The 13,420-nt window shown below is 40.2% G+C and overlaps 1 protein-coding gene across 8 annotated transcripts in view; it reads right to left on the reverse strand.

Annotated features, from left to right (window-relative positions):
• The window catches only part of RMND1 (required for meiotic nuclear division 1 homolog), a 51,763-nt gene that overhangs the window by 23,156 nt on the left and 15,187 nt on the right, over positions 1–13,420 (reverse strand). For 7 of the 8 annotated variants that reach the window (XM_073337659.1, XM_073337665.1, XM_073337662.1 and 4 more), the window contains one exon: positions 4,848–4,956. In XM_073337659.1, the coding sequence (XP_073193760.1) occupies positions 4,848–4,956 (109 nt within the window). Of the gene's footprint in view, positions 1–4,847; positions 4,957–7,311; positions 7,453–13,420 lie in introns of all 8 variants that reach the window. The other variant, XM_073337666.1, reaches the window with a different exon arrangement.

Raw genomic sequence — 13,420 nt, forward strand, 5'->3', positions numbered from 1 at the left:
TCAACCCCAATGTGACCAAATCACTTCTAGGGCTGGGGTGAAGTGTTAAATTCAGGGTCTGTGCCCATTCAGTCCTTTGCCTTATTGCAAACTTACTTGGCAAACAAGTATCTATTAAGGCTACTTGAGGTGGTGACTGTGATGTGGATTCATTTCCAGTGGAAACTGAATTGACACCGGCCACTTAAAAGCCATGACTTTTATCCACTAAGGCAGTACAGAATTGGGAAAGTTGATGAAGTGAACTGTAGCTCACAAAGGCTTATGCTCAAATAAATTGGTTAGTCTCTAAGGTGCCACAAGTACTCCTTTTCTTTTTGTTGTAGTGGTTGATCAAATGATCAAAAGTCTCAAATGCTATGCAAAACTATTACAATATCATCAGTGTTCTCTGATGGAAGAGAGCACTTGTCAGCATATCCCTTCATTTTCCCATGTTAAAATATCACAGCCCAGTTATTTCATCTGTATTTGTTATACTTTCCATCATGGTTAAAATACATTTGACATAGAATGAATTACATAACATGTAATATCATGGTATAAAGTGGGCACAAATCCCATTACATTTAATGGGAGTTTTGTCCACTTATAGCATGCCAGAATTGTGTCCACTGTGGTTACCAGAGAACTGCATGAACAGAATGAGAGAGAAAAGTTGAAGAATCATTTAGTAATAAATTACTAATTAGGCAGGCATTTCAAAAGTTTATACCTAATTAGGATAAGCCACAACTTCCCATCTCCATATCCCACCAAATACTACTTTTCCTCATGTCTGTGGCCTTCTAGGAAAATCTGTGGTACTCTGTTACTTACCACCTTAGAAATACTATAGTGACAATCAGCATGGATTTGTCAAGAACAAATCATGTCAAACCAACCTAATAGCTTTCTTTGAAAGGGTAACAAGCTTTGAGAATGGGGGGAAACAGTAGGTGTGGTATATCTTGACTTTAGTAAGACTTTTGATATGGTCTTGCATGACCCTCTCATAAACAAACAAAGAAAATACAACCTAGACGAAGCTACTATAAGGTGGGTGCATAACTGGTTGCAAAACTGTTCCCAGAGTAGTTATCAGTGGTACACAGTCAAGCTGGAAGGGCATATTGAGTGGGGTCCCACAGGGATCGTCCTGGGTCTGGTTCTGTTCCATGTCTTTGTCAACTATTTCAATAATGGCATAGACAATATGCTTATAAAGTTTGCAGATGATACCAAGCTAGGTGGGGTTGTAAGTGCATTGAAGGGCAGGATTAAAATTCAAAATGATTTGGAAAAACTGAATAGTCTGAAGTAAATAGGCTGAAATTTTTAATAAGAACAAATGCAAAGTACTCCACTTAAGAAGGATCAATCAATTGCACATACAAAATGGGAAATGACTGCCTTGGAAGGAGTACTGCAGAAAGAGATCTGGAGGTCACAGTGGATCACAAGCTAAACAGGAGTCAACAGTGTAACACTATTGCAAAACATCATTCTGGGATATATTAGCAGGAGTGTTGTAAGCAAGACACAAACAGTAATTTTTCCACTCTACTCCAGCTGAGGTCTTATCAGCACAGAGTATTGTGTCCAGTTCTGGGAGTCACATTTCAGGAAAGGTGTGACAAATTGGAGAAAGTCCAGAGGAGAACAACAAAAATGATTAAAGGTCTCGAAAACATGACTGATGAGGAAAGACTGACAAAACTGGTTTTGTTTGATCTGGAGAAGAGAAGACTGAGGGGAGACACCATAAGTTTTCCAGTACATAAAAGGTTGGTACAAGGAGGAGGGAGAAAAATTTTTCTCCTTAACCTGTGAGGACAGGACAAGAAGCAATATGCTTAAATTGCAGCATGGGAGGTCTAGGTTGGACATTAGGAAAAAATTCCTGTCAGGGTACTTAAGTACTGGAACAAATTGCCGAGGGAGATTGTGGAATCTCCTTAGTCATTGGAGGTTTTTAAAAGCAGGTTAGACAAACACTTGTCAGGGGTGATCTAGACAATACTTAGTCCTGCCTTGAGTGCAGACGACTGGATTAGAAGTCCCTTCCAAACCTATGATTCTATAGCTGCCAAATGAAACAACAATGCAACCAGTGCACTTTAGTAGGCAGGGATTAGGGACATAATTCCCAAGTTTGTTACTTTGTGCTTATATATGCTCAACATTTTACTCTCCAGTGTACAGGATTGAGCGAGTTGTTATCCAACCATTGCCATGTCAGCATGCCATCTGACACTACATTCAGCATGAGGATATGACTACCCACAAAACATCCTAGCTGCTAGCACAATCACATTTTGAAAAGAACAAGTGTTTTAAATCTCCCTCCAACCCAGTAGAAAACTTGCATCTATGAGAGAAGAGAAGTCAGAGCAAGCAGTGAGGAAATAGAGATGGCAGCTACAATTGGGGGGATGGCACCACCACCACCAATAATAATTATCTTATGGTAAAGGCCCCAACTGGGTTAGGACCCCCATTGTGCTGTATAAAACAGAAAAGACAAAATTACTGCCTCGAAGTAAAAAGCCAGTGCTCATATGGAAGCATTGCCTCCCTTGTTCTAATACACATAGACCTGTTGTACAGTGTTTCATTCTTCCACATTAATCTTTCCAAGCAAAATATGTCCAAAAGTATTTTGTGTTTGAAGCCAAAGGGCTAGATTCTGTTCTCGTTTACAGTAGTGTAAGTTGTCTCTGCATCCTCATCTGTAATACGAGTTAATATCACTTTCTTTCATTACTGGGGTTTGGCCAGGCTTAATTCATTAACGTTTGTGAAACACCCTGATACTATGCTGAGCACTGCTGAAATGCCTATTAACAGTATCTTTCATCCCTCTTACCTTCACATACATTGTTAGTTTAACTAATGTACTCTCCACTTCTTCCAAGATAGTAAACTGTTCAAGAGCCAACATTTGTGGAAGCCCACTTGTGGTCTTCCAGACCAACAACGATTCCAAGAATTATTCTCTGGTTAGTACCCTTCAGCTAATTCAGCATTCATCACACAATATTCATATCCAAGCCACAGCTTCCCAGATTTTTCTGAGAAATCTCAGGTTGAATCATTGCCAAATATTTTGTTGAAGGCTTGCCGTAGTGGACTCTTCAACAGTTACACCAGTGATTAAATTTGGCCCACTATATCCACTGTATTTTCTTGATCAGAAAGGTATCCTTTCACTTTGGTGTGTAATTTTTGTTTTAAAGGGTAAATATTCAGCAAGCTTCTCTCTCCTCCTCCTAATGGCCAGCTTGCAGTATTCAGGGGACACATCTTAAATTCATAATACAGATCAGGGCTGGAGAAGTTTATCAGACATGCAAGGGACAATAAAGATCAGGAAAAGAGCATCAATGATTAGGGAAAGTGCCCTGATGAGAAGTCCAGCCAGCTGCAAGGAAAGGGGAGATTGTTGGAATTCTAACCAGGCTGCTCTCCCAGGATCTTGTTCTGGGCTTTTAAGATCACCCTCACACTAGAATGCCCAATAAATATGAAACCTCTAAACTTTCTGGCTGCAGGAAAGAAACCGCATCCCCTCCCTCCCTCCTTTCCACCCCAAAGACCCCTGCAGTGGATGGGTGGGTTGAGGATATCACCACTGCTCTATTCAGCTTCCCACAAAAGATGTCTTCACTATTCTATTCCCATCCCAAGCTTCCTCCCCAATAAAAAGCAACAATGCCTCTTAGCTTTTCCAAGCAAGAGCAGAGTGAAAGATGTGTTTTTACTTTTATCTGCAGGGCTCTGATTAACAGCTGTGAAACTGCCAAGACTGGTCAGCTTTCATTTTGCTGCAGATTGGTAAAGTTATGAGCAACTATAGAGGAATTAGAACTGTCTGGAGACTAAAGATGACAATCTGCATGTAAACTACTGCTGTGCTATATTCATAACTATAATATCTAGAAACTTTCAGATGAAAGCTTAATTCTGCCGAATTTGATGGCAAAGGACTACTTACTAGAAAAAGCTTCGTATTTCCCAGTAACAAGTAGGCTGCAGAACAGATGGTATATTACTGCATTCTAGTTTAGACCTTTTGTAGTCAATATATAGGTTACAACTTATTGGTTATGTTATCATCTTAAGTTACCAGCTACCTTCTTATATTAGCACTTACTATACGTGACAGCTGGTCAAAAAATGTTCAGACTAAAAAATTTTGTAGTTGGAAAGGAGGGTTTTTGTCAAAAGATTTGAGAAATTTTTATTTGACAATTTATTTTTTTCCGACATTTTTCAAAATGAAGAATTTTGGTTATCAAAAATCCCACCATTTTTTATTTTGTTTAAAAGTTGTGAGACAACAGCTAGAATCTGTTGCGGAGGAAAAGGACGTCTGGTCCTTCTTACACTCCATGCTGCCGCTGCAACCCTCACCAGGAAAAGTGGCATAAAGGAAGAAAAAATACGAAAAACTTCATTTTTGTTTTGAAATGTTGATTAGAAACAGAACAACCTTCCATTTGAAACTTCTTGCAAAAATAGAAATTCTTTTATCAAACTTTCAAAATGATTTTTTTCGGGGCAATTTATTTTTGGTGGGGAGGAGGGATCCTATTTTCCAACCAGCTCTGTCATTTCTGGAAAATCATAAGTTATTTGCAAGTGCGGAGAATGTTGCTCTGCCAAAGGTTTGTTTTGTCTTCAGTTTTTGTTTTCTTAAGAAAATTGTGAGAAGGCAATTTTGTTCGAAGGTATCAAAATATTCCGATACTATGTCAAAGTACATATGAGAGTGTAGAAAATTACTACTACTTTTCTATATAACTCACCCATATTTTGTTCCCAAAATAAGATAAAGCTGCTCAAAATAGGTTTTAAAAATCTACCTCTAGGCAAACTTGTTATTTCAACATATCCATATGAAGTCAGGTCATGACACAGATTACCAAGATGATATTCATCTGCTGTTGCGAAGGCTGTGCACTGCATCAGATCCTGTGCCAAAGGAATACAAGCTTGGGTTAAAAAAATGCTGAAGTGACATGTTTACAGGATATATGTCTGGCTCTGTGGCCAAGTTTGTTATATGATTTGACATTCATTTAATTATTAGTTTCTCTATGGTGGTCATCACCATAATATCAGAGCACCACACAAACACTAATGAATTTATCCTGTCCCTAAGAGATAGTGGAGTATAATTATCCCTATTTTACAGATAGGGGACTGGAGCAACAGATAAAGTGATGTGCCTTAAGTCGCCTTATGACAAAGCCAGGAACGGAACTCAGGTCTCCTGAATGCCAGTCCAGTGCCTTAACAGAAAGACCATCCTTCCACTCTTACTGCTACTTAATTTTGTACATGACTTAGGACTTGCTCCCAAGTGAAAACAATGGCAAGGCTCCCATTGAGGATCAGGCCCTTAAGAAACTAAGGTAATAGGGCCAGTTCCCGCCCACCCCATGTCTCCTGAGCAAGGGCTAGTCACAACGGCAGGCCCAATATTCTTGTGAGTGCAGAGCCTACTCCCCATTTGCAATCCCTGGGATGTAAACTACCTCAAAAAGGGCTGGAGTGCAGAATGGGCCATAGCCCTTCCGTGCTTTGCACCAATCAATAGAAATGGACAACTGTAGGGGATACATTTCACGCTGCAGAGAGCTAGCACGGTATTCATGAAAGAACAGTGTGCTCTCCACTGCTCCTAATGCAGAACAGCAGATAACTGCCATAATCTTTCAATATTCAAAGAACATATGTTAAATACCTAAAACACCACACTGAAACAAACTGTAGGCACAATGTAATCGATGAAAAAAGTGTATTGTCACACAGTTGCAAATGAGACACACTGGCAATCTGCAGCTGATTATAATACTACTGGAAAAGGCTTTTTACTTCTGGGGGTGCATTTCATGTTGTATGCGAGAGTCACTCCTGATACTTATCAAACCCCATGTAACTTGATGAGAACCTACTTTCTCACAGAGATGCCTATACCCAGTTATGTGAATCAGTGCCCATACAGCAAAACTTTGTTTCCTTTTAATGTAAGCCTTTTTCTTATCCCTGCCCTAATCTTATTATCTCATCAATTCAATGATTGTTACAATTCTACGTTTAACACAGCCTAGAAAAATTCTACTTCATCACTCATCTGGGGTAAGGAGTTTAATTTGAGAAGCAAATAAAATATTCATGTTTAAGATCACCCTTATATTAAGAATGAGTGAATGGTTTTGTATCTGGTAAATGTTCATGACCATTTTGGAAGGCTAACTTAACAAGGGAAGGTATTTGTTGCCAGTTCACTTGCTAGAATTGTTTAAATAAAGTTCTGGTTTTAAGAGTATTTCTTGTACAACTATACACTCTCACGCTGATAAAATCCATGTCTTTACCCTAAGTTTCTAGAAAGCTTAGGTTATTGGAATTGCAAAAATGGTCCCTCATGGTCCCAAACATTTGGGCCCAAGGTTACAGAGAGAGCAGCAGCTCTATCCCTCAGTTCCTTCCAGCTAGCTGTACACAGTCAGAAACCCTCAACCTTCCTCTAGTTCAGTGGTGGGCAAACTTTTTGGCCTGAGGACCACTTTGGAGTTCTGAAACTATATGGAGGGCTGGGTAGGGAAGGCTGTGCCTCCCCAAACAGCCTAGCCCCTGCCCCCTATCTGCCCCCTGACTGTCCCCCCGAACCCTTGACCCATCCAATCCCCCCCTGCTCTTTGTCCCCTGACTGTCCCCTCCCACCCCCAGGACCCCACCACCAATCCACACCCCTGCCCCCTGACAGGCCCCACACCTATCCAACTGTCCCCTAACTGGCCCCACACTTATCCAACTGTCCCCTAACTGGCCCTTACCCAACCCCCCTGCTCCCTACCCCCTTACCATGCCGCTCAGAGCACCAGGACTGGCAGCCATACTGCCCGGCTGGAGCCAGTCGTGCTGCCCAGCAGGAGCTCACAGCCCCACCACCCAGAGTGCTGGCGGCACGGCGAGCTGAGGCTGCGGGGAAAGGGGGATAGCCTACCCGGCTGTGAGTTCAAGGGCCGGGCAGGATGGTCCCATGGGCCGGATGTGACCCATGGGCCGTAGTTTGCCCATCTCTGCTCTAGTTGCTTTCCATCTTACGCAGTTCTTTGTCACTTGTTTTAGACTAGAAGCCCCATAACATGGTTTTCAGTTTTTCAATTTAAATTTGTTGTTTTACTCTCTTAGTGCTATGGATGCCTCCAGTTGGCACTGAAGGATGGCTGGTAAGGTAACCAGCTTGACATGTGCCCTCTTTGTGTAATGCAGAGAGGTCAATGCATGCACAATGGCTCATCTTCCTCAAAGACTCACTTGCTGGAAACGTGTTCTCCTGTACTACCTTTACCTCGTCCTCCCTGATTGTGCAGGCTCTCTGAGAAGCTCAGACTGAGCACCAGGACCCTCTTCGTTGGCAAAAGCCAAGCAGAGGTGTGGATCCATTAAGACCTTGGACTGAAGGGGAAGAAGGAATCAGTCAGTCTAAAGCACCAGGGTGAATGAACTGCTGTTCATCATATTATCCCTATGGAACTAGCAGAATGGTTTGGACAGCCTTGAATATCAACACCTAGAAAAAGGCCCTGTAACAAAGCTGGGGACTCTGGTTCTTAAATGTAGTTCTCCAGTTTCCATTGAAGACCGCATCCTCTGCCCCACTAGCTGAAAGATTTGAATCTTTAAAACAGGAAACCTGGAAGAAGAACCTATTCCTTAGCATCCCTATAGGGATTCAGTCTTCATGGGCTCTTAGGAATGTAAGAACCACCTCACCTACTGTGTCTGCACTTAAAATTCAAGTTCTTACTAGCCTGCATAGCTACCACTTTAGACAGCTGAACAGGAGGTTGTTTCATACTTTGTGGCCACAGCAGCTAGACAGAATAGTGATACCACTAATCACTGAGGACTTGTTTGGTCAATCCAAGGACTTGCAAGTAACCCATCCACTCATCCTAGTTTCTTCCACAAAAGCTGACAGACTACCACAGACAAATCTGCACTGCCATGGCTGGGATATTTCTACCAGCACCCCGCAGCAAGTATTCGGTAGTCGCTGAAGAAATACTAAAATCCTCTCCTGATGACAGAGTATAAGGAAACTGAATCTCCTTGATAAGAAGGCTTATTCCTCATCTATTCTGTGAATGAGGATGACTGTCTAACTCTTTTGGCCAGACTACTTCCAGATGAGACTACTTCCAAAAGAACAAGCTGAAATCCCTCATGGATCACCTGCCAGAAGACCTAAAGAGGGAACCTAAAGCCATCATTCCAAAAGGCAGGATGTAGTCAAACACTCTCTAAAGGCTACTTATGATTCAGATACAGCAGCATGCTCTTTTACAACTGCAGTGATAATCATATAGCCTGCATGTTTGAAGAGTTCTGGGTTTATTCAAGATATGCAAAGGAAGAGTAGATTGTGCTTTTCAAGGACCAGAGGTGGTGATGGTGGGTAGAGAAAAGCATTTTCAGGAGTTTGCAGTCACAGCACAGTCTCCACTGGTGAAAGGTACACATTCAAAATTGGTCAATTTGAAGTTCATAGTTTAGGAGTATTCTTGGATTCCTCATTGATGCTAAACTGTTCCACAGAAGCATTCATGAGTAATGCTTTCTATCACCTCCAGTAGGCTAAGAGATTCTGTCCCACCTTGGCAGATGATGGCCTGACCTCATTTATACAAGCCTTAGTCACTTCTCAGCTGGAGTACAACAATGTAATATACCTGCGCATAAAACCTTCAGCACTCAGGAAACCCCAACTAGTACAGAATGTTACAGTATCTCTCTTCAACCACACAGGCTGTGAGCACACAAAAGTTGTCCCCTGCTCTCTACACTGATTTCCCATAGAACTGAATCATATTCAAGGTGCTCCATGGCGTGGGGGCCAGGATATCTAAGACTGCCTAAAGCTCTGGGATGAAGACCATGGTTGACAACCACATTCCTCTGGCACACTCTACTCTATTGAACTCTCTACAATAAGGGTAAAGCTCATCTGTGCAGGAGACAGAACTTTCTCAGGGGACAGTCTGAGACCGTGGAATGAACTCCCACAGGAACTAAGGACCATTACAAACATTACCACTTTCTGTTACAAGTGCAAGACACATTTCCTTTGCATTGCCTTCTCTAAGGAACATATAGCAACATGTGTATAAATTTTTTTTTTAAAACAGTTTTAAAAAAACCCTACACTATATATGCTCCTCCCTCTGGGGAGATTGAGAGAACAAACAACACAAGATAGAGGTATAGTCACACTGTTCAATACACTACTGAAAGGCACTCAGATACCACGGTGTAAGGGCCTATGCAGAATAAAAGTTAGTGAGGAAAACAAATGACACCTTGGAAAAATACCTCAAAGATTTTCCATTTCAGGGTGGATAAAAACAGAGTTAAGAACTCCACAAAAAACAGATTTTTTTTTCATTTAAATAGGTTTATATTTAAAAAGAAATGTATGGGAAATTAAATTTGAAATTATGATAACCTATATTAAGGCCTAAACTTATCTTAATTTATTGAAATAATATAAATAAAAATATTCAAGCAGTACATGTTTGCTGCCAAAGTTTTAAAGAAAGTCAACCTACTGGCTAAGCACCTGGAACCAGACTTTGCTGAAGTGCTAAACCAGCTTTTAACAAGAGTAGCCTCTTCTGCAGGTAAAAAGAAAATATTTTCTTCCTTTCAGTTTATTTATCTGGTCAGTTCAACGACTAGCTCATTCTAAGTTGAGAAACTCATTGGGAGTTAAGATCAGTAAAGCTCATTTTCCTCTTCCAAACTATGACGGTGTAAGGATGAGATCTGCTAGTTCTAAAACCTTGCAAGACACGGTGATCAGAAAAGGTTCAATCCCTAGCCATGGATACTTTGTTTAATAAATCAGTTTTAAATGCAAAACATCTTTTGATAAATTTTTCTTCTGTGTCCAGCACATTTAAGGTAGATTTATTTAACTAATGAACAGCAATCTTAAAATGCTGCTGTTGTGTATTTTAATTGATTTCCAGTTTTCAACCAAAGGCAGCTTGACATGAATCACAAGAATAAAAAAAAAAATCTAGTGAATCAAAAATGATTGACACATTTCTTAACATAATTAAGAATCTGAATAAATGTATGTTAAGCTATGTAACTGCCTAAATGTGTGTAGGTATAATTTATCTCCATGGTTAGCAAAAAGAAATACCAAATTTAGTGTAAAAAAAAAAACAAAAACAATCCACTATATTATGTTGCAAATCAACATGTTTCAATGATTAACTAACCAATGAGAATCAAACTTTTAGAAAAATAACTAAAGAACAGAAACGCAAAACAAGATTAAAATCAATTATTTAAATCAAGGTTTCCTGCTTGCCTATTTAAATCAATTGATTGAGCTGAATCAATTCACTCTGCTCCATTCATTGGGACTACATCAGTCATCTTGCAGAAGTCATAAGAATGGCCATACTGAGTCAGATCAAAGGTCCATCCAGCCCAGTATCCTGTCTGCCGACAGTGGCCAATGCCAGGTTCACTCCCTCTGGGGCACCTAACAGGTAACGATCTAGTGATCTCTCTCCTGCCATCAATCTCCACCCTCTGACAAATAGAAGCTAGGGACACCATTCCTTACCCATCCTGGCTAATAGCTATTAATGGACTTAACCTCCATGAATTTATCTAGTTCTCTTTTAAACCCTGTTATAGTCCTAGCCTTCATAACCTCCTCAGGCAAGGAGTTCCACAGGTTGACTGTGCACTGAGTGAAGAACTTCCTTTTATTTGTTTTAAACCTGCTGCCCATTAATTTCATTTTGTGGCCCCTAGTTCTTATATTATGGGAACAAGTAAATAACTTTTCCTTATTCACTTTCTCCACCCCACTCATGATTTTATAGACCTCTATCATATCCCCCCTTAGTCTTCTCTTTTCCAAGCTGAAAAGTCCTAGTCTTTTCAATCTCTCCTCAAATGGGACCCATTCCAAACCCCTAATCATTTTAGTTGCCCTTTTCTGAACCTTTTCTAATGCCAGTATCTTTTTTGAGATGAGGGGACCACATCTATACACAGTATTCAAGATGTGAGCATACCATGGATTTATATAAGAGCAATAAGATACTCTCCGTCTTATTCTCTATCCCATTTTTAATGATTCCTAACATCCTGTTAGGTTTTTTAGACTGCTGCTGTACACTGTATGAATGTCTTCAGAGAACTATCCATGATGACTCCAAGATCTCTTTCCTGATTAGTTGTAGCTAAATTAGCCCCCATCATATTGTATGTATAGTTGGGGTTATTTTTTCCAATGTGCATTACTTTACATTTATCCACATTAAATTTCATTTGCCATTTTGTTGCCCAATCATTTAGTTTTGTGAGATTTTTTTTGAAGTTTTTCACAGTCTGCTTTGGTCTTAACTATCTTGAGCAGTTTAGAATCATCTGCAAACTTTGCCACCTCACTGTTTACCCCTTTCTCCAGATCATTTATGAATAAGTTGAATACGATTGGTCCTAGGACCAACCCTTGGGGAACACCTCTAGTTACCCCTCTCCATTCTGAAAATTTACCATTTATTCCTACCTTTTGTTCCCTGTCTTTTAATGTGTTCTCAATCCATGAAAGGATCTTCCCTCTTATTCCACGAAACTTAATTTATGTAAGAGCCTTTGGTAAGAGACCTTGTCAAAGCCTTTCTGGAAATCTAAGTTCACTATGTCCACTGGATCCCCCTTGTCCACATGTTTGTTGACCCCTTTAAAGAACTCTAATAGATTAGTAAGACATGATTTTCCTTCACGGAAACCATGTTGACTTTTGCACAACAATTTATGTTCTTCTATGGGTCTGACAATTTTATTCTTTACTATTGTTTCAACTAATTTGCCCGGTACTGATGTTAAACTTACCAGTCTGTAACTGCCAGGATCACCTCTAGAGCCCTTTTTAAATATTGGCGTTACATTAGCTATCTTCCAGTCATTGGGTACAGTAGCTGATTTAAAGAGCAGGTTATAAACCATAGTTAATAGTTCCGCAATTTCACACTTGAGTTCTTTGAGAACTCTCTGAATGCCATCTGGTCCCGGTGACTTGTTACTGTTGAGTTTCTCAATTAATTCCAAAACCTCCTCTAATGACACTTCGATCTGTGACAATTCCTCAGATTCGTCACCTACAAAAGACGGCTCAGGTTTGGGAATCTCCCTAACATCCTCAGCCGTGAAGACTGAAGCAAAGAATTAATTTAGTTTCTCCGCAATGACTTTGTCGTCTTAAGTGCTCCTTTTGTATCTCTATTGTCCAGGGGCCCCACTGCTTGTTTAGCAGGCTTCCTGCTTCTGAAGTACTTAAAAAACATTTTGTTATTACCTTTTGAGTTTTTTGCTAGCTGTTCTTCAAACTCCTTTTTGGCTTTTCTTATTACATTTTTACACTTAATTTGGCAGTGTGTTTGCTCCTTTCTATTTACCCCACTAGGATTTGACTTCCACTTTTTAAAAGATGCCTTTTTATCTCTCACTGCTTTCTTTTACATGGTTGTTAAGCCATGCTGGTTCTTTTTTAGTGCTTTTACTGTGGTTTTTTAATTTGGGGTATACATTTAAGTTGGGCCTCTATTATGGTGTCTTTGAAGTGTCCATGCAGCTTCCAGGGATTCTACTCTAGTCACTGTACCTTTTAATTTCTGTTTAACTAACCTCCTCATTTTTGCATAGTTCCCCTTTCTGAAATTAAATGCCACAGTGTTGGGCTGCTGAGGTGTTCTTCCCACCACAGGAATGTTAAATGTTATTATATTTTGGTCACTATTTCCAAGCGGTCCTGTTAGTTACTTCTTGGACCAGATCCTGAACTCCACTCAGGACTAGATCAAGAATTGCCTTTCCCCTTGTGGGTTCCTGTAAGTGACTGCTTCTTGGAGCAGCTGGTAAAGTATCGAGAAATTTTGTCTCTGCATTTCGTCCTGAGGTGACATTTACCCAGTCAATATGGGGATAACTGAATCATAGAATATCAGGGTTGGAAGGGACCCCAGAAGGTCATCTAGTCCAACCCCCAGAAATCCCCCACTATTATTGAGTTCTTTATTTTGATAACCTCTCTAATCCCCCTTAGCATTTCATAGTCACCATCACTGTCCTGGTCGGGTGATTGATAATATTTCCCTACTGTGTTATTCTTATTAGAGCATGGAATTACTATCCATAGAGATTCAGACACGCCTTTTAGAGACTTTTTGTACAATGTAAGGAAAGTTTTTTTTAATGTCAACATATATTCTTGTTGCAGCGTGTTCTGTGTCAGCTTTTTGCTGGGTTACAAAATGTCAGCATTCCAGTAGGTGGAGCTGTACGTTAAGAAAAAGCACAGAAGTCATTTCTGAAATAACAAATGTTTTTATTA

Source organism: Lepidochelys kempii, chromosome 3 (assembly GCF_965140265.1).
Source record: "Lepidochelys kempii isolate rLepKem1 chromosome 3, rLepKem1.hap2, whole genome shotgun sequence".
NCBI classification, from domain to species: domain Eukaryota; kingdom Metazoa; phylum Chordata; order Testudines; family Cheloniidae; genus Lepidochelys; species Lepidochelys kempii.